The sequence below is a fragment of the Tauraco erythrolophus genome, chromosome 5 (genome assembly GCF_009769465.1).
Source record: "Tauraco erythrolophus isolate bTauEry1 chromosome 5, bTauEry1.pri, whole genome shotgun sequence".
NCBI classification, from domain to species: Eukaryota; Metazoa; Chordata; class Aves; order Musophagiformes; family Musophagidae; genus Tauraco; species Tauraco erythrolophus.
Window position 1 is genome coordinate 969,811 of NC_141469.1, and position 26,007 is coordinate 995,817.

Genomic DNA, 26,007 nt, shown 5'->3' on the forward strand with positions numbered 1-26,007 from the left:
CTCAGCACAGACTCCTAAGCCACGTTATTAACCATTAAACTAAAAGTTTTTGCCATCTCAGACGTTACCACCGCATCTGCTTCCTCTGGAATGTGTCTGACTGATCTAATCTGTGCCTCTCATCTCATTAACTCTCTTCCTCAACCATCTCATCTTCAACCTGTCTGAGCTCTGACTTCTCAGCTCTTTCCCCTCACCTTTGATCACTCTTCTCCTTCAGCCTCTGTAGTGCATATCATCTCCTCAAAGAGAAGCAGACCAAGACATTTTCAGATAATGAGAACGGAGTTCAGATGAGCACAAGCAATTCCACGAAATAAGAGTAATTGCCAGAAGTTAGAAGTCTCTCACCAACTTTCTATAACTTCCCATGAATTTAAGTGCATTGAGAGTTTAGGCAACTAATTGTCTTAAAACATCTCTGCAGTAACCCTTCTTGTGACAGCAATATCCCAGCCAGTTCGTGAAGCCTGCATGCCAAGATTCCTTCAGCTTTCTTCCTTGAATACTCTCGAGATCAGGAAGTTGTAACTCATACAGACAAACCAGCTGGAACAGGACCCAAATACTCCTCGTTTTGCCAATCTAAAGCAGCATGTCTCCAACTGCTGGTTCGTTGGTGTGTAGGCCACGCTCATGCTCTTTTGACTGAGCGGCGTACAGGCTGCATAAATGGTCAGAGTTTTCCTTCTTCAGAGGCCTCATTCTCCAAACACATCAAGCACAAATCACTCGGCCTCCTGCAGAAGAACCATGCCTATTCTTTGATGTGACACACTTTGCTTGGCTAACGCTCCATCAGCCACGCTAAAGCTCTGGGATTCTCTGAAGGGCCATCCTTCACACACGAAAGGCAAATAGGCTTAGCGCTGGATTCTGAAACGAAGGGTTTGAACAAAATAGAGGAGTCTTCTGATAACTCTTTTAAGCTAAAGGAGGAGGATGTCCTTCTCAAAATGACAACCATTACTTTAAAAAATATATACATAATGAGATTGGTTTGACCTCTTATCCTGTACTCAGCAGAGAGGCTGAGAAAAACCAATGGATAAAATCCAAAGTTACTATTATTCACACCTCCTGAGAAATAAAATCAGTGCTATTTTCCCATCAAGATTTGAATGAGTAATGTGTCTGCAGTCAGCTCCTGAAGTGAAGTAATTGCTCTTACTAACAAAAAGAAAAGGAATTAAAAAAATAAAAAAAAGCCCCTACCTTCAGAATAGCAGTCCAGAAGCTTACAGACACCTCAGAGAGGGTAGGTTTTCCATTTATTTGGGATCAAGCCAAACTAGAAAACAAACAACTATTTTTACACAGCTACTTCTGCTGAAAGAAGAGGAATATGTTTAGCAAATAAGATTCCGCACGATGCTGCCGAGACAACTCACTAGTCTCTCGACCTGCCTACGGAAGATTGGATTTGTTTTGTACGGGCTCGGACTTTGCTGATCCGATCAGACACTGCCACCCGCAGGACATGACGGTTTCTACAAGAAAACATCACATAAGACAAACCCCAGCTTTCCACTTCTGTTCATAATCTATAAAAAAAACCCAACTAAAACCTCCAACAAAAACAAAGAAAAAAGTAGTATCACATACACCCTTTGCATCACCTCTCTGTAAAAATTATTTCATCAAAACAGCCCAATTGCTGATAAAACCCTATCCTGACTGATAACCCAAGAAAGTTTTTTTCAGCACTTAACTGTAGGTCTGACCTGATCTCAACCCCCCTGAATAAAAACAAAGGAAGAATAAAAAAAGCTTCCACTTCATTTGTATCAACAGGTTACAGCTTTATCTCAACTGCCTGCAGGTCCTTCTCCGTCACAGCACGAAGCCAACTGCAGAACCCAGCCAGATCTCCAAGGACAGCCTGGTCTGTGAGTCAGGAATGAAAACTGTACTAGGCCACCCCGACTACGAAAGCATTTATCACCGAGTACATGACAAACGCCTACTCAATGCTAATTTATCGTGGAAGAAGCACAAATGTTCCTTTGTTTTCTCGTTGCCAGCTGCTTTATACTGTGCATTATCCCTTGGCAGGTTGGAAAACAAAAACTACTTTAAAAAGAAAACCATTTATGCAGAATGAGGAAGAAAACTGGAATGATTTTACTCCTTCTACCTCTAGATTCCAGTGTCACAGTCGGCGAAGGGAATATCCAAACACCTTTCCGTTCCTACACAGAATGCTTGACATCCAGAGCATCCGTGACAACACCAGTAAACAGGGCTGCCAGCGAAGCAAGGTGCAGTTTGTCAGGAATGAGAACGGAGGCAGAGCATTGTGTAACACTCAAGTAACAACTACGAACTCAGGACACAAGTGAACAAAACCGAGGCACGGATCCAACTAACTGGGAAGTTGAAAGCTACAGGACAGTATTTAGTTACAGCTAAAAAACATCCGTGCAACGACTAATGGGTTTGGTACCGGATTGCTGAAATCATCACAGGTCACTAATGGTCACTAATTTTCACAGGAATGGGGATGTGACCAGAACTATGCACGGATGGTAATTACAATTCAAACACTAAGAGAAGTTTCAAACAGCAACTTTCCCACAGAGGCTGAGTGGAAAAATCAACTCTGTGATTAGTGAGAAGCTTTTAGTGTTTTATTATATTAATAACAGATTTCACCCCACTCCTATTAAATATGCCTGGGATTAAACGTTCATCCTTACCTCATTCACACTCACCACCCTGGCAGTTTCTAACATCAAAATGAAGTTGCAAAAGGACAGTATTCTATTTAAATTATATTTGTTTTTCTTTCTACAGCACAATTATAGCAGCACATGCATGCTTCTGTAATTAAAATTACTTTAAAAATATTTCCCCTCAACTTGCAGGTGGATATAAACTGCACTGCAGAAAAATCCCCCAGGCCAATGTGTAACACCACAGAGCTTACACTGAAAATTTATTTTGTTGGTCATTTAGACATTTTCATAATCACCACCTAACTAACACAGCACACCACAGGAATCATACCATATATTTATATATCTGTATGTGCATGTGTGAACGTTATATACATGTGTGTGCATGCGTGTGCATGAAAAACTGGAAATTAATATCCCATAACCACAAGGATAAGGCACACAGCTGTATTACTTTGGACAACATCAAGTGAACCTCTGTAGCTCTTGAAGGCCACGCCATCAGGTATCGTCCTCAACGTTCAGTGCTAACCTTGTCTACGTACTTGCTGTTCAACCTGAGGACAAAACTATGCCAGAAAAAGTCAAGTCCAGAAACTGCTCTCCTGAGAACACAGCAGGAAATACATGACCAAATTTATTTCCTTGCTCTGGTTGCTCATATTGTACAAGAGACAAAAGCTTTCTCTTTTTAACCGAATCCTTCGGTCAGTTTTATTTTAATCATTTTACGATTGGAAACATTAGAACAACATTCATGGACTTACCTCCAGGCCTTTCATGCTCTCCATCAGTATGCAAAAGCATTGAAATAGGCATTCCAACATGCTTAGATCTTCCAGCTACAACAACATTTTTTCCAAATGTTTGTATTCCTTATAGGGAAAAAAAAAGAGAAAAAAAAACTATGAAAAAACTGATATACCTAAACCCTTCTTCTCGACCCCAAGACATAGTTGTTTGCTGCTGTGGACTGCTGATGTCACCGTGACTTGAAAACCCACGATGCTGAACTTGAGGAGGGATGAATCCACAAAACAATTTTCAGCTTTCACCTTAGAGAAACAGAAGTGGCAACTCATTCAGGTTATCTGAAGCACCCTCTGGAGGGACTTAATTTCTCTTCTCCGACCACAAAGGCACACGGAAGCTCTTACACCTACCAATAAGAGCACGTGTATTATACTGACGATATCTGCTGAATACATATGCATTCTTTTCCCCTTCTACTATGGAAATAAATGTTCCCTTTTTTGTTCTTCCTTCTTCCCCTGCCCCTACGAGAATTTATGCATTCAAATCTTTTATTCGAAAAATAATCAGGAGGTCAGTAATATCATAGAAAGTTCACTGCAACGTTATAAAATGCAGAAAATAAGTTACCAAAATGTTTCAACAAGTATTCTACGCTGACTACTGTCCACACTTACTCAGTAGGTCTGCTGCTGGCCAAAGACCTCATCTACCTGGCACCTCCATATTATTTAGATGAATCCTGTATGTTTGTTCTTCAGTCAGCCCGACCCATTTAGACAAGCTACACCTTCTACCTCACACCTGACATGATCCTTCACTCATCTTCCAAGAGAAGAAGAGTCTCAGCACAGTTCCGTTTCTCACCTGTCCGTTTTATGATTTCCCACACAGCAGCAGCAGTGGCAGGAATTATGGAAGGCTGATCAAGACACAGACGTCCAATATTCACGATATGGAATCCATCCACATCCTTTTCAGGCGCGATAGCGTTACAAACCGCTCGTTCATCTATGTGATCTGGAAAACACATGGCTTTGGCATTACGGTTCTTCAGCAATACTGCCTGAATCACTACAGAGAATCACGCAGGTTTGGGCTAGTCAGGGTAATTACTGTTATTCGTGATGAATAAGCTACACTCCCCCTCTCCAGGCAGCAGTTACAACTTCACTTTTTAAACTCCTCTACTGAAAATTCCTTCCGTTTGTGACACTGCTAATACAACAGATCCAGTCAAAATGTGAGAGGCTGATAGTCAGCTAAGAAGGATGACTTAGTAACTACAAAAATAACTGTTTGAGCAAGACACTTCAGAGTCACCTCTGCATTCGGGAAGAGTTAGATATCAAAAAAAAAAATCATAGAAAAAAAGTTATTGTGCATGTTGCCTGTTTCTATGATCACCAAGGATACACGAGCTCAGTTTTAAACACATGTACAGAAAACGTAAGGTGAAATAACTTTGCAGGCCTAGCTTTTGTTTTCCATTTTACAATACAGCTGGTTTTAGTAATTTGCTAACAGTAGGACCAAAACATATCTTACTTCACTGGAAAACTGTGAGACGCACACTATTGTTCGATATTGATAAGCTAGAAAACTAAGCATGGTTTAAATGACAAGACCTGCACGTAATTTATCATTCATCTCTTTTCTTAATGCACATTTTTCTTATGCACTATTGATATGGGACAGGTCTGCAACAGCTTGAAGCTTACACTGCATAAACACTGGAACTAAATGGAAAATCTATGCGTTAGCCAGTCCTCCCTCTGCACAGTTACAAACCCAAGTACAAAGCTTGTGTACGTACAGACGCTGCAGGGGAACAGCTCTGCAAAACATCCCCATACTGACCCAGAAGCAAACTGGGTTTAATAAATGTCGTTACCCACTGGTACCTCAGTCACAATTTTAGAATCATAGAATAGTTTGGGTTAGAAGGGACCTTTAAAACTCATCTAGTCCAACTGCCCTTGCAATAAGCAGGAACGTTCTAGTCTACTGCCTCATTGTTTAATAACGTCCAAAACTGCTTCCAGGATTATAATTCCAGCTTTACTTCCATCTCAGAAGGATTATTTTTTGCCTCTTTCATATAACAATACAACCATAGAATCATAGAATGGTTTGGGTTGGAAGGGATCTCAAAGATCATCCAGTTCCAACCCCCCTGCCATGGGCAGGGACACCCTCCACTACACCAGGTTGCCCAAAGCCTCATCCAACCTGGCCTTGAACACTGCCAGGGATGGGGCAGCCACAGCTTCTCTGGGCAACCTGTTCCAGTGCCTCACCACCCTCAGAGTGAAGAATTTCTTCCTTATATCCAATGTAGCGTGGCCAGCAGGTCGAGGGAGGTGATTCTGCCCCTCTGCTCTGCTCTCGTGAGACCCCACCTGGAATACTGCGTTCAGCTCTGGAGTCCCCAACACAAGGACATGAAGCTGCTGGAGCAGGTCCAGAGGAGGGCCACCAAGATGATCTGAGGCCTGGAGCACCTCTGCTATGGAGACAGGCTGAGAGAGTTGGGGCTGTTCAGCCTGGAGAAGAGAAGGCTCTGGGCTGATCTTATTGCAGCATTCCAGTACCTAAAGGGGCCTACAGGAAAGCTGGAGAGGGACTTTTTACAAGGGCGTGTAGTGACAGGACATGGGGAAATGGCTTTAAATTGAAAAAGGGGAGATTTAGATTAGATATAAGGAAGAAATTTTTCACTCAGAGGGTGGTGAGGCACTGGAACAGGTTGCCCAGAGGAGCTGTGGCTGCCCCATCCCTGGAAATGTTCAAGGCCAGGTTGGATGAGGCTTTGGGCAACCTGGTGTAGTGGAGGGTGTCCCTGCCCATGGCAGGGGGGTTGGAACTGGATGATCTTTGAGGTCCTGTCCAACTCAAAACATTCTATGATTCTATGATTTGTTATCATGACTCTAGTAATTAAGGCACCTCTCCATTAAGAAGCGCACAGTGGTTGAACTAAGATGACTTATGTAGATTTAGATAAAAATTGCAAGTTTTAGCACTGCCAAAATATCATTTTGCCAACTACTGCCAAGTGATATTTCAGAGAGATTTTATTATAAATTAGGAGAAGGGAATTAAAAAACTAGAATATAATAAAGGCTTTTAGGACTTTAGCCCAAAGCTCACCTGGAACATGAGGGACACCATAGAGAACATGAACAAATGTTTAAGGCAAAACCTGGAATCACTGTAAGGGATGCTGCAGCACCAGCTGCTAGATAGCGTAACTTGGCATCATACAGAGGAGTAAAATATGACAAAGGTCTTGGAGGTCCAGGCAAAACAGTGCAACATGTTAAAAACAAAACAAAAAATAAAAAACCCAAACCAACAATACTGGATAAAGTTAGTGTGCGTAGGGAAATTCTGAGAAAAGCTTTCTGACAACTTCTAAAAAAGGCAAGGTTGACAATATGAAATGATTCTCACAATTTAATTTGATTTTTTTGTTCAAAATGAACGGCAGGCTAGCATGCAAGGAGAAGTTTAACATCTCGACTGTTCCCTCATTACCCATGTCCTCTTTCAAGAGCTTCTTACGTCACCAAGATACACTTGCAATCCAAAACTGCCAAACTCTTTCCTCTGATGCTGACTGGATGTATGGATGTAAGGAGCTGGACAAAAGATGCCACCTACCTGGGAGAGGGAGCTGAACTAATATACCACTAACTGCTGAATCCTTGTTGAGTTTTACCGTCATATCTAAGAGCTCTTCCTGAGAAATGTCTTTAGGCCTCAATATGATCTCACTAGAAATGCCTGATAAAAACCAAAAACAGAAGACATATATTAGTATCAGGAAATTAATCTACGGACAGTCTAAAAATATGTTGTAAATAACTATGGAGGACTTGCTAAAAATTCTGCTTTCACTGTCTTTAAGGCTGTATTTCTAGATGTCAAGTACAATCTTATGACAAACATATGGGGGAAAAAATTAAAATCTATAGTTGGACACAGCAGCTCCAAAATTAAACAAAAGTTTAGAAAGAACTGGAAAATAAAGCATGCAACTTTTTTACAAACGTGCCCTTGAGAATTACAACTAAAACTGAGCAGATAAAGCTAAATGAGCATTACTGGCACTTTATGTGACAGCTTTTCTACTTCTGTGGGACAAAACTTATTAGAATAGAAAACTTTTCGAGTTACTTCACAAGATTGGAGTTTCAGGGATAGCAACACACTGAAGTTCCCTGTTTAGGCTACAATACTCTTTGCTTTGGAGACCAGATGTTGAAGTGCCAGGGCTTTACCCCGGGTAAACAGTCACTTTGCTTTACTGTTTGATTTTATATTTTGCCCTTCATATTCCGAGCTGCGAAGCCCTGGGTTTGGATCGGTTTGCCAGGCTCTACTGCGGACCTAAAGCGATAGGATGGATATTCCAGGAGACACAGCAGATGCACATGAAGATTGACATCATGAAGAAATTATTGATACTAAGAAGAAAAAGGATCTTCTCAGTATCTTCCTGTGAAATTGGTTACTTAATCACTGTTCTCATCAATTCTGGGGTAGTAGTGTTTGCTACCACAGTTGGAGGTGGGCTGAAAATCCACATATAAAAGAAGGAATCTAACAGGTACTGAGGAGGCCAGCTCTTAAGCAAGCACTTCGTATTAAAAAATAATCCAAGTGCCTTGCAGAAACAACTAAAAACTGACATAATTTCTCTCTTATTATCGTTATTCACCAAGCTTCTCAAAGCCAGTTAAGATATTAAACTGTCAAAAAACTTCCAGTTTCCAGTCTCTAACGGTAAGGGTACAAACTGTTTCCAAACAACACCTTAAGATGTGGAACTGAACTTGACGACTACCATTCATGTGCCCTTAAAACTACTTTCTTCACATGTCAGTTCAACTTCTTTTCTTCAGGTTCATCAGAGAAGACGAGGAAGAAAACACTGCAGATTAATTTAACATACAAAGGGGGTTCCCCCACGTTTTTTTTAATTTTTAGTTTTAAATGACAGTGTCTTGTGCTTACCAAAGGATCATTTATGTTACAGAACACATACCTACAGCTGCAGCTGCTTTTATCTTGTTTCTGACATAGATATGACTAGCTGGATTGTCTCCCACTAATACAACAGTGAGATGAGGTCTCTTGTTTCCAAAGGATATCCACGAGTCTACATCCCTCTGAACTTCTTTCAAAACTTGTTCAGCAAGCTTTGTCCCTGAGATAACAGTCGCTTCATCGCTACAAAGACAAAAAATACACAACATTTAGGTCTAAAATTTCATAAACAAGACACTTTTAAGTGCGTGATCCACCGTGTTTAATACTTGCAAACACTTTGGTTAGTTAATTTGCCAGTGTTTCAAATGTTCCTCCAAAAACACTGTAAGTGTTTCCCCACTCTCTGATTTGAAGGGCAGGAATGTGCCATCAGTGCATCCCAAAGAGGAGCTCCCCTGCCACATCCCACCCTCCCAACACACAGAGCTGGCCAGGCTGAACGTGTCTATGACCTCCTGCATTTGGGAACATTCATGCCCCTAAGTTTTTCTGTTTTAAGGAATTTTTATCCACCTCCCTTCCCAAATACCCTTCCAAAATCCATTTGACAAGGGATTATTCACACTGTTCTTTTGTCCAATCCTACACGATACTATTTCTCAGATTTCTTAGGACTTAAGTCATAGAACCACAGAATCACATAATGGTTTGGGTTGGAAGGGACCTCAAAGATCATCCAGTTCCAACCCCTCTGCCATGGCCAGGGACACCCTCTACTACATCAGGCTGTCCAAAGCCTCATCCAGCCTGGCTCCAGTGCCTCACCACCCTCAGAGTGAAAAATTTCTTCCTTATATCTCATCTAAATCTGCCCTCTTTCTGTTGTCCTTTTAATTTCCTATTCTTCCAGTAACCTCACTCTGCCCCTCAACCATCACTACAGCAGAAAAACATCCTTCTTGGGTGGAGGGCCCACAATCATTGCCCTACCCATGTAGAAAAGCATAAGAAAAAAGAGAGTCTTGTGCCTTGAACTTGTCCCAGAACTCCTCAGCCCCTCTCTTTCCCCTCTATCATTGCTGAGATCATCTCCCCAGCCAAGGACCTGGAACCCCCTCACACAATCCACCAACACACAAACAAGAGACCACCACCATGTATAACTTTCACATGCTAATTAGATATGCAGCCTTTAATTAGTAACTTTATTGCTTGGTGGTGGAGATGCTCAGAGGGGAGAAAGCAGGAAGAGACAGAAAGCTACAGAAAGCTACAGAGCAAGAAAGCATCATCACTGATCTGGTTTATAACGTGGTGTTCTGCAAGATTCAAAAGCATAGGTTTAAGGAGCCAAAAAGAGTGAGTTACATTTTACTTATTTCAGCAATTTGTGCAGTTTCAACCATTCTTATTAAGTATTCATGGCCGAAGAAGCTAAACACACAGGGTGTGGGAGGACAAAAGTAGGGGGGTGAAACAGCAGCAGCGACAATGACACCACACAGCACAGGACAATCATAAGACCATCTAAAATTACAGACTATCTGTGTTCTTATATAACTTAACGTCTACATCTGACTGGTCAATGAAGAAATGCAGCCCACATTTTAGGTTACTGAAGAACGGTTCTGTGAGGGCTCTGCTACATACAAAAGTGCAAGATAGCTGAAACCGCGTTTTTCTGCCTTGGAAATAAGAGTACCCAACTCTCTAATTTCTACTACTGCTCGACCTCTTCAAATCAAGGAACAAACTGTAAGCAGTAACATGATGACCCCCAAAATGGATTTAAAAATCAAGTTTCTTTCAAACGGCATGCAAGGTAAACCTTAACAGCGATCCAGAGGCACTGCAGAATGGAACGGAGGTCGAATTCCAAGCCCTATCCTCACTCTCGAACGACACTTTGGTGAAAATAATATTAAGACTTACCCTTTGGCAAAGCTCTTTATGTCTTTTACCAGTTTCCCACGCTCACCTCTCCAGCTAGCTGCTCACAGATGGAGTGCATCTCCACTGAACAGCAGGACTTAACTACTATTTCATTCACATCTTCCAAGCATCAGCTTTATCGTACCTTGGTTGCTCTCCTGGTCTCTGGAGCCTTCTCCATCTTCCCGCCTGCCTGCTCACTATAAGGTAAGCTCCTCACCTTGTACCTGTCCATGGGACATATCCCACCACAGTTCAAGCTTTTATCTACACTTGAACCTCTCATCTTCTCCGAGAAACTCCAAGAATCCTAACACGATACATGCACAGAGTTAACCGCGTTTCTCGGCGTGATCATCTGCCATTGTAACAAGAAAGTAAATATCATTCTATGTGTAAAAATGCAGTAAAATAACACCAAGTCCCAAGAAGCAGAACTACCAAGACAGACCCAAAGTTAAAGTTACTAGTGGACAAGTTCAGTCCTCTCCTAATGACCGTGCGGCTGTATACACACATACAGCTTGTAACCTCTGCTTTGAACTGAATAAATTAATTCAACACAACTACTGTTTGTAACTGGCAGAGTTTAGCAAGGAGTCCAAATGAGTAATCATGACACCTTCTTGGTATCATTATAACTTAAAAAAATTAAAATAAAGAAGAAAAAAAATCACAGTGCCTGGTATTAAAAAAAAAAGAAAAACACACTCTGCTGAGTATCTGACTCTTTGTCAGGAAAGCAAAGTATTAGAAACATACTTAGCACACAAAAAACCCGAATACCTTGCTTTCTTCAACTTTACACCAGCCTTAGCTACTTCCCAACACAAGTTCCTGTACTAACTTCAATATATATATAAAAAAATAATTAAGCCAGCAGATTGGTTTTATTCTTTTCCTGTATTCATTTTCACAGACGTCTCTCTCTCATGGTCATTATTTACGTTTTAGCTACACATGCCTTTGGCACAAGACACTTCTTTCCATGGACTTATTACACCAAATAAATCATGAATGCTCACCTGTGCAGCAATGCCAGATACATTTAAGAATACAAGGATTTGACAACATTTTGATGCCAAAAAAGATTTTCAGTCCATATGAACGTGTATCGCATTTCTACGCTACTCTCACACTAAATGCATAGCCAAAGGGCAGGTTTCCCTAATCTTCAAGCAAAGAACTTCGAGTGCGTGTCTCTTCCTTAAATCCTAGCCACAGACTCAATAAGTTTTCAAGATCTGTCCTCGCTTAAGCTTGACCATTGTCAACTCTCTAACGTTCAATCTCCTCAGACATCCAAGGATCAAAACCAAAGCAAACAAACAGAAAGAGGGGCCTACAGGAAAACTGGAGAGGGGCTTTTTCCAAGGACGTGTAGTGACAGGACAAGGGGAAATGGATTTAAATTGAAAGAGGGGAGATTTAGATTGGATATAAGAAAGAAATTTTTCACTCTGAGGGTGGCGAGGCACTGGAACAGGTTGCCCAGAGAAGCTGTGGCTGCCCCATCCCTGGAAGTGTTCAAGGCCAGGTTGGATGGGGCTTTGGGCAACCTGGTGAAGTGGAGGGTGTCCCTGCCCATGGCAGGGGGGTTGGAACTAGATGATCTTTGAGGTCCCTTCCAACCCAAACCATTCTGTGATTCTGTGATTCTATGAAACACAGCGCTAAAAACGCAAAACCATACACGCACACACAAATACAGAAGAAAACCCCCTCTCACACACACACATTATTAGCTAGGACAAAACACGCGTAGTACAGCCCAGCCAGGAGGTGCTGCAATAAGGTCTTCAACACCTGGATCCTTCTGCAGACACTAAACAGCACGTTCTACCAGTCTCAGCTGAAGCCAACTATAAAAGACACAAACCTGCCTGAAGACAGAAATGTTTCAAGTTAAAACTACGCTTAAAAATTACTACTCTGGGGCAGCCAGCTCAGGTATAGAAGATCAAAATGATTTCAGATTAGTTCACATATGTAGAAGAAACAAGTACGATTACACCTTAGCAAGAAGTTACGGGATGGCCCTACTTTAGAAAAGCTACCCTCTCCTGGCACTCCCACCACTTGGAGGAAAGTGCTGGGAAGGGAGCTGGCAAATAGTACGTATGGTAAATGTTTATGAAAATGACTCCAGGTCTCAAGGAGAATCTCAAAGAAGACAAAGCAAAGGGAAAAGAAATCTTTAAATAAAACTCTGTCTTTTGTTTGGAGGCTGATCGTGAACCACAGAGAACTCAAATTACCAAATAATCAGAAAATGAAGTGTGAAAGGTCAGCTTCGTATCCTACACAGTCACAAAAAGCCTGTCAAGTTACAGATGCGCTGTTCTCTGTTTTAAGGAAGGCAAAACCATCAACTCCCCTGATTTATGTTTCCTCTACATTTTACAATTTGTTTAAGACTAGAAAGCTTCCCCCACCACCTGCTCATAGCTGATGATCTTACATCTATCCTGAGCCACATAAGCTCAACCACCCCCCGTTTACCAATATCGCTACGTCAGTAAAGCAAATCTTTTTCGGAACACAGCTAACAATTTTGGTAATGGTTCAGAAACGAAGTGTCCCAGCTGCCATGAGTCCCAACCTACGAAAAGCTCCCCAGAAATCCATTGAAAAAGCCACCCCGTAACCACGCAGTAAATACCTCGACTGCTACAATCACTGCTCTGGTCGAAACGGTCAGTGTTTCTTGAATGTTTCCTAGTAGAAGTGTTCAAATAGATCTGAGAATGTGTGTCACCATCATATACAGCAAATAGTTTCGCTCTGAATCAGTCAGCACCCCAATTTTTAGATGTCCAAGGCCAAAATCAAAGGTAAAACAACCACCACATTACTTAGAATACAAAGATTATTATGCTCTTCTTTTAAATAGCTAGGTACTCCACAACTAGCATCTATTCATGCCTTGATATTCTGCTGGTCTACTTTACTAAATAATAAAAAAGAAATTAACAGGAGTACTTAGTGTTTACACTTAACCTTAGACACGTCAGTTACACAAACTGAAACCTCCAAACTTCAACAGGTGGTAGGCATGAAGACTGTCTAGAAATGTCCTAAAATGCCTTATTTCAGTCTTCATGATGATTTGTCTCACCAGTCACCATTACAGCAAGACGGCATACTGTTCTTTCTACAAAAGGTTTCAATAGATTAAATTTAATCCCCTTAATTACTTTATTCTTACAACTAGTGCTTGGCTGCTTCAACTTCTGTTGCTCAAACTTTGGTTGACACACAAAATAACCCAAGTATGTGATGGTATTTTACCTCTATTTTGTAGAAAGAAACCAGTATTTATTATTTCTCTTGACTATTACTAGGTCTAGTGGGTTTACAATTTCATCTAGAATTTTAAGATAAGAGTAGAAATATAGTACATCATGGAAACATGCTTTAACTAGTGGGCAACAGAAGTGTGGTTTTACATGCAGAGAGAAAAATCTCTCTGGGGAGAAGAGCGAGGGAAGAGGGTGGGGGGAAGCCTTAGTAGATTAAACAATGTTTGATTCAGTATTAAGAGAATGAAATCTTGACATCCTTCAGCAGTAATCTTTTTCTTTGCCTGACTATCCCGAGCATCCAGAACTATATCTCTACACAAATGCGCTGAACATTGATGTCAATATACATTGAATTTGTTTGCCATGACGAAAGCAGTTCGAAGTCATTTGCAAAAACAATAAAGCATTCTGGTTTTATGCTAAAATTGGACTGGTTTTCAAAGTGCTGCCAGTCTGATCTGTTCGGGTTGTGGAACAAGTCCACACGTTCAGGAAAAAAACCAACCCACCACACTTTCTCAGACAGTCTAAACCCAGTTTTGCTCTCTGTCTCTACTATAAGAAACTACACAACCAGAGTAAAATAACACGATTAATGTTTTTTATATTAATAAGATGCGTATTTGTCTGTTTATCAGCACATTCAAACATGAGAAACGTTTAACATTTCAACACATGGGGAAAATATCTAAAAGCCAGCAGATGCCATCTTTATTCGGAGACACTTGTTTGGATTTTATAGACACAGGGATGGTAGAACATTCAGAATTTTAGAATAGTACCCTAAGAGCACATGAGAGAAATGCACAGCAGTAACTTCTGAAACAACTTAATTCCTCTGCTAGTCTTTAAGCTGGGAAAAAAAAAACAAACCCCAAACCAGCTAATCCTAGAAGCATGAACAAACTGTCGGGAGCATTATCCCACCCATAGCATAGCTGATCCATTTCTTGAAAAGAACACTTTGCTGAAATGAGACCATACCTGGAAACAGACAGCTGCTGCCAGCACATCTGGGGGAAACAAAACCCAAACAAACAACAAACTGTCTACACATTTTAACTGCACCTAAACCACCACCACAGCATTCTTGGTGCTATCTTCTGAAAGAAACTTGCTTAAATGCCAGGGGCTAAAGAGCAGAAAGCATTTCTGGGGTTAGATGCAAATATTAAAAAAAAAGAAACTAATGAGGTGGCAACACACTGTCATTTACCATCCCAAATGCCTAAGTTTCTAGTTCTCCTCCTTCCAAGATTATTCTCTGTCCTTCAAGACTCCAGCAATTACCTTCTCAAAAGTAACAAAACATTGCACTAACATCACTGTGTATGTAGCATAGCTGATTTATTTTTATGAAGTATATTTCATCAGGAACCCACTGTCTGCCACATAGTCACCATCGATTCATCATCCACATTTTTAGAGTCTCTGAACCTCCTCAACACCCATTAAAGCTCTGAATGTTTCTCCAAATGTGATACATAAGGTGCTGAGAATTCACCAAGTAAATATGAAGCAGCAGCATGCTCATACACACCCGCTGCACAAAATACACTTCAGCTCACCTTCCAGTTCTACCAACCTCTTGGGCAACCAGTTTAAGTAAAAGAATGGTCACGTTGGAAACAACTGTGACTTCCTAAATATGACTGTTATTTATCTTCTATGCATCGACTAGCATTTTCATACATTAAATAAATATTAAGAAGAATACTACAACTCAGTAAATACTATCACATTTGTTATTTGGACCTTCAGAACTCTGTCTCAGCGAAGCCATCCAGTTATAAACTTAACTCTCACAGGAGAAAAAAAAAACAACAACCAACAAAAAAGCCCAATCTTTAAATACATAGCTAAGGACAAACTTCCAATACCTTGCCATTTTCCTTAGTTGCACTGTCATGCTCTTCAAAATCTTTTATTTACTAGCTAAAAAGCCTGTGTAAAAAGTTTCTCATGTAAAGAAAATTATTCACACTGTCAAATACAAAAATAGCAAATATTATAATGTGTTGATGCTGCTTAGGTTTAGCATCTAGATAGCTTAAGTCCTTCGATGGAAGTATTACACAAGAACTACACAAAAAAAGTAAAGCATCAGCTGCACAGGAAGGTTACACTGCATCGAACCACTCAAGACACCAAAATTAACAAGTGAAGTATCATTTTAAATTTTATCCACATGAACAACTTGACTAGGTGTAATGACATATTTCATACACACACCTGCTATGCCATCCCGTCCCACTATCACCCTGCCCCCTCAGGGATGCTCTTGCTCCGAACCCAGTGTGGGTTTACAGCAGAACCATTCACGTACAGAATCTTCCTTGTCACTGCATCCAGCGACTTGCAGGGCATTACAGAGATAAAGATGCCAGCGGCTATTTTAGATCAATTTATACACTAAAAGCCCAGAATCATATGGGGCACAATAGGATTTTCACAATCACAACAGGATTTTCTCAGTCCCACACACCCCACACGAAAATCTCTGTAAAATCGGTATTACAGGAGCTTCTACCTCTTGCAGAACTGGAAAACGCAGTTACGAGCAGCAAGGAAGAGAAGGCGGCACGTGCCGTTCTAGAAACACAGCTACTTGCGCCAAAGCCAGCGGAATCGAATCCTCTTTTGTCCAGGATATACAGAATATTTGGGAGATCGGACGCTTATTTCAGCTGTCGCAGTAGAGCTCACTCATCTTTGCATGTCTGAGAACGCAGAGCAAAGGCAACGCTTTCCGTGCACTTGTGACCTGCTGAGCTGAGACACAGCACGACTGTGCGGGGCTTGTTTATTTATTTGGAATCAGAATCATGGAATGGTCTGGGTTGGAAGGGACCTCAAAGATCATCCAGTTCCAACCCCCCTGCCAAGGGCAGGGACACCCTCCACTACACCAGGTTGCCCAAAGCCTCATCCAGCCTGGCCTTGAACACTTCCAGGGATGGGGCAGCCACAACTGCTCTGGGCAACCTGTGCCAGTGCCTCACCACCCTCAGAGGGAAAAATTTCTTCCTTATATCCAATCTAAATCTCCCCTCTTCCAGTTTAAAGCCATTTCCCCATGTCCTGTCACTACATGTCCTTGGAAAAAGCCCCTCTCCAGCTTTCCAGTAGTCCCATTAGGCACTGGAAGGTGCTAGAAGGTCCCCCCGGAGCCTTCTCTTCTCCAGGCTGAACAGCCTCAGCTCTCCCAGCCTGTCTCCATAGCAGAGGTGCTCCAGCCCTCGGATTTATTTAAATTACTATCACTTTTATTTAAAAATTTGCCCCCCCCCTTTTTTTTTTTTTTTTTTTTTTTCAGGAACACAGGGGCACCGCAGCCCCCGCCCCGCCGAGCACAGCGAGACACCAACATTCTCCTGCAAATATTTTCAAACAAATCACCCGCCGACGCCGAGAAAAACCACAGATAAAAATTAAAAAAAAAAAGGCAAAATATAGATATTAATTCTGCGTAAATCAACCGAGACGCTCACTACCGGCAGCAAACAGCGCGATCGCCCTCGGGGCGGCGGCGGGAAGCCCAGCACCCTCCTCCCGCCCTTCCGAGCCCCTTTCTCCCCGGGGAGAACCGCACCTCAGCCGGGGCGGCCAGCCCGGAGCGGCGGACGAGGCTGGCCGGGCCGCGCTGCCCTTTCCTCCCCTCAGGACTGTGGCGACCGCCGCGCGCGACGCGGCCGTTTAACGGTCGCGCTGGACGCCCGCGGCCGCGGGCGTCCAGCGCGATCGTTAAACGGCCGCGCCGCGCGCGGCGGCTGCCCGACGAGGAGGAGGAGGGAGCGAGGAAGATGTCGCCCCCCCGCCACACACACCCCGGGCGTACCTGGCGGCGCTGCGAGGGTCGCTGCTGGTGCTGCAGGAGGCGCGCGGCGCCGGGCGCGGGAAGGTCCGCCATCTCCTGAGCGGCGCCAAGCCCGGGCGCAGCACTGAGGAAGAAGAGGAGGACAAGGCGGCCACCGCCATGTCGCCGCCGGCGGACCGAGAGGTGAGAGGACGAGCCGCGGGCAAGTAGCGGGGCCCGGGGGCCGCGGCGGGGCGGGGCGCGGAGGGGCGGCACGGGTACGGCGCCCGGCGGAACGGAGGGGGCGGCGCTGGCAGCGGGGGCACGGCTGTGGGCAGGCCGTCACCCCCGTGAGGGGGCTGGCACACCGCGCGCAGGGTTGGCATATCCGGCCAGGAGCTGGCAAAGCGGGCCCGGGGCTGGCAAATCGGACTGGAGCTGGCAAACCGGGCAAGGAGCTGGCACGTCGGGCCCTGGACTGGCAAAGCGGGCCCAGGGCTGGCAAATCGAGGCAGGGGCTGGCAAACCGGGCCCGGGGCTGGCAAATCGGGCCTGGGCTGACAAACTGGGCCTGGGGCTGACAAACCGGGGCTGGCAAATCGAGCCAAGGGCTGGCAAACGGGGCCCGGGGCTGGCATATCGGGCCTGGGCTGGCAAACTGGGCCTGGGGCTGGCAAACTGGGGCTGGCATATCGGGCCCTGGGCTGGCAAATTGTGCCCGGGGCTGGCAGATCGGGCCTGGGCTGACAAACTGGGCCTGGGGCTGGCAAACCGGGGCTGGCACATCGGGCCTGGGCTGACAAACTGGGCCTGGGGCTGGCAAACTGGGGCTGGCACATCGGGCCTGGGGCTGGCATATCAGGCCCAGGGCTGGCAAACCAGGCCCAGGGCTGGCAAATTGGCCAGGAGCTGGCACACTGGGCCCAGGGCTAGCACATCAGGCCCGGGGCTGGCAAATCGTGCCCAGGGCTGGCAAATTGGGCCAGGAGCTGGCACACAGAGCCCGAGGCTGGCACACCGGGCCCGGGGCTAGCACATTGGGCCAGGAGCTGGCACACCAGGCCCCGGGCTGTCAAACTCTGCAGGCTTGTGTGCCCAGAGGGCGAGCGGTGCAGCCCCTGCCCACCTCTGCGGGGCACTGTGGTGGGAACCTGTGCAGAAGACGGTGCAAAAGGTGCCGTCGTTCGCATCCGTTTGAACGGCCGTTCTTGCCAAAGCGCGGTACGGGCACAGCGGACACCAACTCCAAGCTACACCGAGAAGCACCGATGCCCTTCGCCATTCTCTGCAGCACTCTGGTGTCTTCTGAGGGGAAGTCTCCTGGACTTTCCTGCAACTCCCATGTTAGCGCTTTCTGTCATCTTTGTGGCAGATTTTTCGCTAAGAAGCGCGGAAAAATTCCTCTGCACAGAAGGGAATTAAAACCCAAACAGATCTGCAAGAGCATATAGAAACCACACCAGAGTGACAAGGGCAACCTCACCTGCAACACTGAGCCCATGGCAGGTGGCACATTTCCTGCGTGAAGCTGGCAGAAGCTTTGAAAAGACACAACGGATCACCAGTAGGCTGCAGCTTCTGCTGTGGTACTGGCAAATTTTTTGATCTGTGTAAGGAACGTGGCTCAGGTGCTTCCACAGACAGCGTGTGTACTGGTTTTTAATGACTTGTCCTCCCAGGTTCTTATTCTCTTCCAGTATTGTAGATATTTTGTAAATCTTCCCTTTGAGGTTGCCATCCTTTAAACGGCAGCGACACCAAACTTCACACACCGTATAGCGTGTCTGTACTGTATTAGTTATAAAGCTTTTTTAAAAAAGGGCGTTTGTGCCAGATTCTTTGACACTGTTACGTACACTGTCCCTTACTCCCATCATTATTTCTTGTTGTTATCCCCTTTGGACAAAAAAGAACATGCGAGGATGCAGGAAATCCTGTGAAAATTTATGGTCCTGAAGAAATCGTAGATCTTTAAGATAGAACAAAGATGTTCAAAGGCTAATCTTTCCTATCCAGCTTCTAAAGAACTGATTATTATTCATGTAAATAGTAAATTTAAGCCCATTAATATAAAATCTAGCCATTTTTGAAATGCTGGGGTTTTTAGGACTATCGTCTCGATGGTTCCATAAAAACAGAGATGTTCAAATACAGATGGATTGTCAATGTACATAGTGATGAGAAAAGGAATTGGAAGTAATTGCAAAAAAGGCACTAGATTACTCAAAGGAGGTGTGTATATATATATCACAAAGAGTAGGCATGATATTAAAAGAAAGAAAAGCTGATAAGGATAACAAAACACAATAGAGAAATGAAAAAGATACCAGTAATCATAAAAATTGGTCTTACAGAGAAGAGAATTCAGTCAAAAGTTTCCTTTTGTCTGGGATGAAAAAGCTTGCACACTTATTTTGGTATACTTGAATACAAAACCTCGAACTGCTGTTGTTAAAATTTTCCACAAACAGAATGTCCACCACATATTTTTCTACCAAATTGCTACACTAGAAAAAAGCTGTTGTGTTATAAATGCTTTGGATAAAGTTTTACTATGCGAATTTTGACTGAAGAATTGCTTTACTTCAGAAGTCCATGAGTTACAAAATGTTTGGCAAACGTAGGTGAGCATATTCTTACAGTCAGTGATGCTGAACACAGCAACGAAAAAAAAGTTACCTGTTACCTTTTATGCAAACCAACTGGATTCCTGCTATTCAGACTGACTCCTACAGATAAATAAAAATAGATTTCTGTAATACGAGGATGAAACCTTTTTTCTTGACCTAACTGCATTCGAGCTTGGAACTTAAATATCACAGCTTCAAAAACAAATCAAAACACCACAACATTTTAAATTAACTTTCACAGCAATCGAATTGCACCACACTGGCGACCTCAGGTTTCACCTTGAAGCTACATGTAGTAATGCACATAGTAAAAAATGCTGCCAATATCAGTCATTCACACCAAAATAACATACTGCTTTTTCATATCACTCCTGAAAAAAAAAAAAAATGGAAGCTCACCACTATAATAACAATATTTATAAGTGACAGTTTGCAGAGTGTAGCCCACAAAAAGTGAGCAAGTTACTCAAGACCTGTTGAACACATTACATAGAAATTTTATATATTACATACATAGAAAATATTACATAGAAAATCTTATGAAAATAAAATTTTAGAATATACAACTAATAATACAATAATAAAGAACAGTATGCATGTGATCGACAAAAATGCACTAATGAAATTGGTTCAAAGCATAAACAAACGTGGTTGGTTGGTGAAAACCATTCTCTCATCTTGGGAAAACCTGTCTCAGGAAATGCTGCTTTACAAAACAACTTGGGAGTAATTCCTTTTTACATCCTATAGGAATATTATGTCTTTCAGTCCACTGCTCCCCTTTTTTCTGCTCTGTTTTGCCTCTCAGCTGCTGGAAGGTGTATGTTTGCACGAGGTGAAGAGGTTGGGAAGAGAGGTGCATCACCTTGTGTTTCACGGTCTTGTTTTAAGGAAAAAATTAATTTTATTAAAAAAAAAAAAGCAGTTTGAGAAAAATTTAGTTTGAGAAAAAAACTTGTTACCCTTGGGAAGTTCTGTCTTTTAAGAAAATTTATTGCTGGCCTTTTTTAACTTTGTGGTAGTTCTGTCCCCACCTGCAGCCTCTGTTTTTGAAGGACACCAGTATTCGGGATGAAGGCAGTATTTGGGATGAACGTGTTGCTGTATTTTCAGAAACTCTGCCCAAGATCCCATCATCTGGTGCTTTCAGCACTTTGCTGCAACAACCAGAAAAACCTGGACACCGGCAACAGAATACTGGGAATTTTTTGGATCTGAGCAGAAGTTAGAGCCATGGCTGTTGCTGGAACTGGAAAAGATGCTCAAGGAAGAAGCTGTGTTATCGATTTCTGTAACAGATACGGCTTTGCGCATCAATAACGCGGACTGTGTCTCCACCTTGTGTTGCTGTAGAGAGTCTGTGACTTTGCCAGCATCATCGCAAAGGCGAGCGCTGGCCTTCCCTGGCTTGTGCTGCCGTAGGGAAGCTGGCCACCAGGAGGCACCCAGCGCCAGGACACCGAGCCCTCCTGCTGCCGGCTTCCTAAATGCGCTCCTGGGGAAGCCAAAGCTCGCTTTGAATGTCGTGACAGTCGTTAGTGATGGCCTTAACTGCCTCTATCGCTATGTAGTCATTTTTTGGAAACGTAAAATCGGAGCCCTCAGTCACTCCACGTGTTTCCATGTCTGATCTTCCCTCAGGACCTGCTCCTGGTGGCAGGGAAGCAAGCAGGAGCACGAGTTCTGGTCATCGGAGCTGCCAGCTGAAATGGGAGACACAAATTGTTCTGTAGGAAATGGAAGAGGACTGGATTCAAGTTGGAAATTCATATTTAGGATCTTGAAGAGAAATACAGACAGCAAAGCACAGGCAATCTTTGAAAAACTGTTTTCCTGTGCTTTTTGTGCAGCTATTAGGAGTCCGCGGTCTACCAGTCAGCACTGTATGTTAAGAAAAATTTTGGCTCAAATATGCAGTTTTAAGGCACAAGCTAAAAGAATAAATTCCCAGCCAAGTCTGTTTGAACGCGAGTTTTTAATCTTAGTTATTTTAGCATCCCTTTCTGCGGATGGCAGTAAATGAATGCTCTCAGAGTGCTAAAGTTTATGGATAGATGCATTTTTGATCAATAACTGGCATTTATTGGCATGATCTGACTGTGAAACGTCTCCTTAAGAGAGCACAGCATTGCAAGCCCTGTTGTGAGTTAGGTAAATTATGTCATTTAGGAACAGTGTGTTGTATTTCTAAAGAGATCCTAAATATTGGATGTGTTTTTTTCTTGGCTTTCTCTAGCACGATTAAAATAAATTAAGATTTCCCTTTTCTCTGCACCGTGTCTTACTATTGCACTCTGAAGAGCCTTACAGGGGAAACAATAGAAAGTACTTTTTCCTCTGAAAAAGGAAAATTCTAGCATTTGGTGTGGGATCAAATTTGGAGCAAAGGTTCTGGTATTTTTTTAAAAATTAGTTAAATAAGAATCATTAACCACAGCGATGAACATTTATAATGCTTTTCACAAATATTATTGCATTCTTTAAATGCATGTTTTCATAGAGAAACAAGGAAATTATTCCATTTTAAATGAAACAATGTTTTCTGTTATCACAAAATCACTGGTAGACAGTAATGACTATTACTATTATTAATAATAACAGCTATTCGAGCTCCAAATTTTGTACTGTAGTTGCACAAGTGTGCAATATTTTGACTTTTTAATTGTTTTCGGTTATTAGTCAAACAAACCAAGCAGCCTATTTGAATTGCAACGTGCTTGAGCTCTTGGCTGTGGGTGCAACAGCAGGGAAGATGATTTTCAGCTGTGGGAAGCTTCTCTGAAGCTTGATTGACTTATCTTAATTGCATTTATGTCCTCGTTTAGGTTATTCTGAAAGAATCATGAAGAATTATAAACGTTGCCAAGACTTTTAACATGTAGTTTAACCACGCATTACAAATTATGGCTGATAAAAAGATCTTCCCGTGGATATTACGTGAAAGCTTATTCTATTAAAAAATAGAAAACCACAAATGAAAATCATTTTTCTGATAACATACCTCAGCGAAACATAAAACCAGCATTCTGTGTTGCTTTTGCTTTGGTTTGCAGATGATGACTTTGTGAGTTTAAAACACTAAAACCACCTGGAAATGATGCAGAGTCTGGTCACAATTTGCAATATGGTTTTCACGTTAAGAATTCAGAAAAGATGTTGCATTGCTCATGTTGTCTTTAAGAGACTCTCTAAGCTTGTGGTGTTTTCTTTGTGGAAAACGTGTACTGTCCCAAATATTCCTGAAAAATTACATAGACTCCAAAGTAGCTGTCATGGATGTATTACAGTTGCTGTTCCCTTACAAATCTTCACATTGTCACCATCCTTCTTTGTGGGCAATTAGAGACATGGCACCAGTCATGTGCCACTGGTGCCAAATTCCCATCTCCTCATATCTGGTTTCATATTTTTTATGGCACAAAGTTTGTGTCCGACAGAGGGTTGAAATTCTCCACCTTTCCGTGGCTGACTTTTTGTTCTGTGTTTTTCCTTTCAGGCAAGCAGAGGTGGTTCCAGCCCAAGCGTTGCTTCTGGAGGCAGCAGAGGTGTTTCGTTCTGAGCAGATGGCATTTATGGCTGAGGTGAGCAGCGGACTGAACATCATGAGCAGGGCTGTAAAGGACTGAAAACCACCTGAGACAAGCTACAAACACCGTGGTGGGCTGGTCTTGGGGAAAGACAGAGGCAAATTTACGGCGGGGTGCTCTGAGCACGCTTCTTTTTGGAAGGGACTTCATGTTCTTATGAGGGTTGGTAAATTGGTATCCAGGGTCTAAAGGATTTGTCACTGTGGGAGAGCCTGTGTGCTGGCAGCTGTCTAGGGTCAGCAGGAGAGTTACAGAAAAACACTTCAATGAATCCCTGAAAACATGTAGTTGATCTTGGGTGTTGTCTCTTAGGGAGAAGGGCACGGGAGAAAACTCACAAAGAAATGTATCAATATGTTCTAGTTGGTGTAGAAAGAAAAAGGGTCCATTTTGCATGATGGTGTAGTAGTTAAAATCTAGTTTAATACCCTTATGGTGAGGAGTGCATGCTCCTGGAAAGCAGAAGATACTGATCAAAATGAAAGTGCAAGTGACAGTTAGAAAAATCTGGTAAGTTACATAAACACTGTTTGACAAAGAACAAACAGGCCTTGTAAAAGCAAACCTGTGTTCCATGCATTTCTCTGGATCTGACTTTGTTTGCTTTCCCTGTAGTTTTTAAAAACTCCGTTACCATAATTATGTTTTCCTTGCGGTGCAAACTGGACATTTTGAGATCTTAATTAGAATTTAATTGTAGGTGGAATTTAAAGGTAATATTGAATGAGGAAGAGAGGACTAGCAAGCTCGTTGAAATAAAAATAATTGCTGTGAGGTGTATTATATTTATTATCTGGATATTACAGGAACATTGTTATTGTGGAAACAGACAGGAAATGAACATGTTATTGACCAGGGATGTCAGGGATGTCAACATCTCCTTATTGCCCAGGGATGGGGCATGTACAATTTCTCTGGGCAACCTGTGCCAGTGCCTCACCACCCTCTGAGTGAAAAATTTCTTCCTTATATCCAATCTAAATCTGCCCTCTTTCAGTTTAAAGCCATTGCCCCTTGTGCTGTCACTACACACCCTTGGAAAAAGCCCCACTCCAGCTTTCCTGTAGGCCCCCTTTAGGTACTGGAAGGCTGCTATAAGATCACCCCGGAGCCTTCTCTTCTCCAGGCTGAACAGCCCCAACTCTCTCAGCCTGTCTCCATAGCAGAGGTGCTCCAGCCCTCACATCATCTTCATGACCCTCCTCTGGCCCCGCTCCAGCAGCTCCATGTCCTTCTGATGTTGGAGACTCCAGAGCTGAACGCAGTATTCCAGGTGGGGTCTCTAATATAATAAAAGTCATAGAAGTGTCTATGCAAGATATCCTAAAAATAGATGTGGGAAATATCAACGATCCATCGAAGGGAAGCATCAAACGTAGGTACTGAGTACAGCATTTAGCTGAGGTGACACATTTAGCGTGGGTGTCAGAAGGTGTGCTGCTGGCGGGTGGGAGCACAAAGGAGATTCTGGGCTGAGGTGAAAAGTCACATTTATGCTGACACACAGGCCAGGAACGATAAGGACAAATTTATGATGGAGAGGGACTTTTTACAAGGGTGTGTAGTGACAGGACAAGGGGTAATGGCTTTAAACTGAAAGAGGAGAGATTTAGATTGAATATAAGGAAGAAATTTTTCACTCTGAGGGTGGTGAGGCACTGGCACAGGTTGCCCAGAGAAGCTGTGGCTGCCCCATCCCTGGAAGTGTTCAAGGCCAGGTTGGATGGGGCTTTGGGCAACCTGGTGTAGTGGAGGGTTTCCCTGCCCATGGCAGGGGGGTTGGAACTGGATGATCTTTGAGGTCCCTTCCAACCCAAACCATTCTGTGATTCTGTGCTTAGGATAAATCTCTGAAGTCAGTAGGTGAGCTTTATTTATGATACCAGATGTTTCACACAGAAAACCTGTATGCTATTGCTTTTTGTGCAAAGCCATTTCTGCATAGGGCATCAGACCCTGCTTTTTTAGCCTGACTGTGTAAACCCCTGGGGATGCAGTGCCTGCTCTGACGGTGTGTTCTGTTGCCTTATTCAAATAGTACTGACAAAAAAACCCCAAACTCTGTAACAATTGTTGCCACCTTGGCGAGTGAGTTTCCGAGTGCACTCTTCCCGTGTGGAAGAGAACAGTGAACTCACATCCTTGGCCGTGTCTGTGCTGGAGTAGGTGTTTGTCTATTTTTAGTGCTAAGTGGAGTGTACTTCTCAAGAAATGGTCCTGGCCACCCACAGAGGCCACTGCAAACCACAACACGTTCCTCAGATGGCAATGGTCATTGTCCTTGAGTACTCTTGTAAAGTAAGCGATTTCTAATTCTGGAGATTTCTA

At 43.1% G+C, this 26,007-nt stretch overlaps 1 protein-coding gene across 2 annotated transcripts in view; it reads right to left on the reverse strand.

Moving 5' to 3' along the window:
* The window catches only part of LOC104374706 (bifunctional methylenetetrahydrofolate dehydrogenase/cyclohydrolase 2, mitochondrial), a 78,283-nt gene extending 60,639 nt beyond the window's left edge, over positions 1 to 17,644 (reverse strand). For both annotated transcript variants that reach the window (XM_086611842.1, XM_086611843.1), the window contains exons 1-5: positions 17,505 to 17,644; positions 8,485 to 8,669; positions 7,098 to 7,220; positions 4,299 to 4,451; positions 3,446 to 3,553 (exon numbers count right to left, since the gene is read on the reverse strand). In XM_086611842.1, the coding sequence (XP_086467968.1) occupies positions 3,446 to 3,553; positions 4,299 to 4,451; positions 7,098 to 7,220; positions 8,485 to 8,669; positions 17,505 to 17,644 (709 nt within the window). The remainder of the gene's footprint in view (positions 1 to 3,445; positions 3,554 to 4,298; positions 4,452 to 7,097; positions 7,221 to 8,484; positions 8,670 to 17,504) is intronic.
* Positions 17,645 to 26,007: the final 8,363 nt, after the last annotated feature.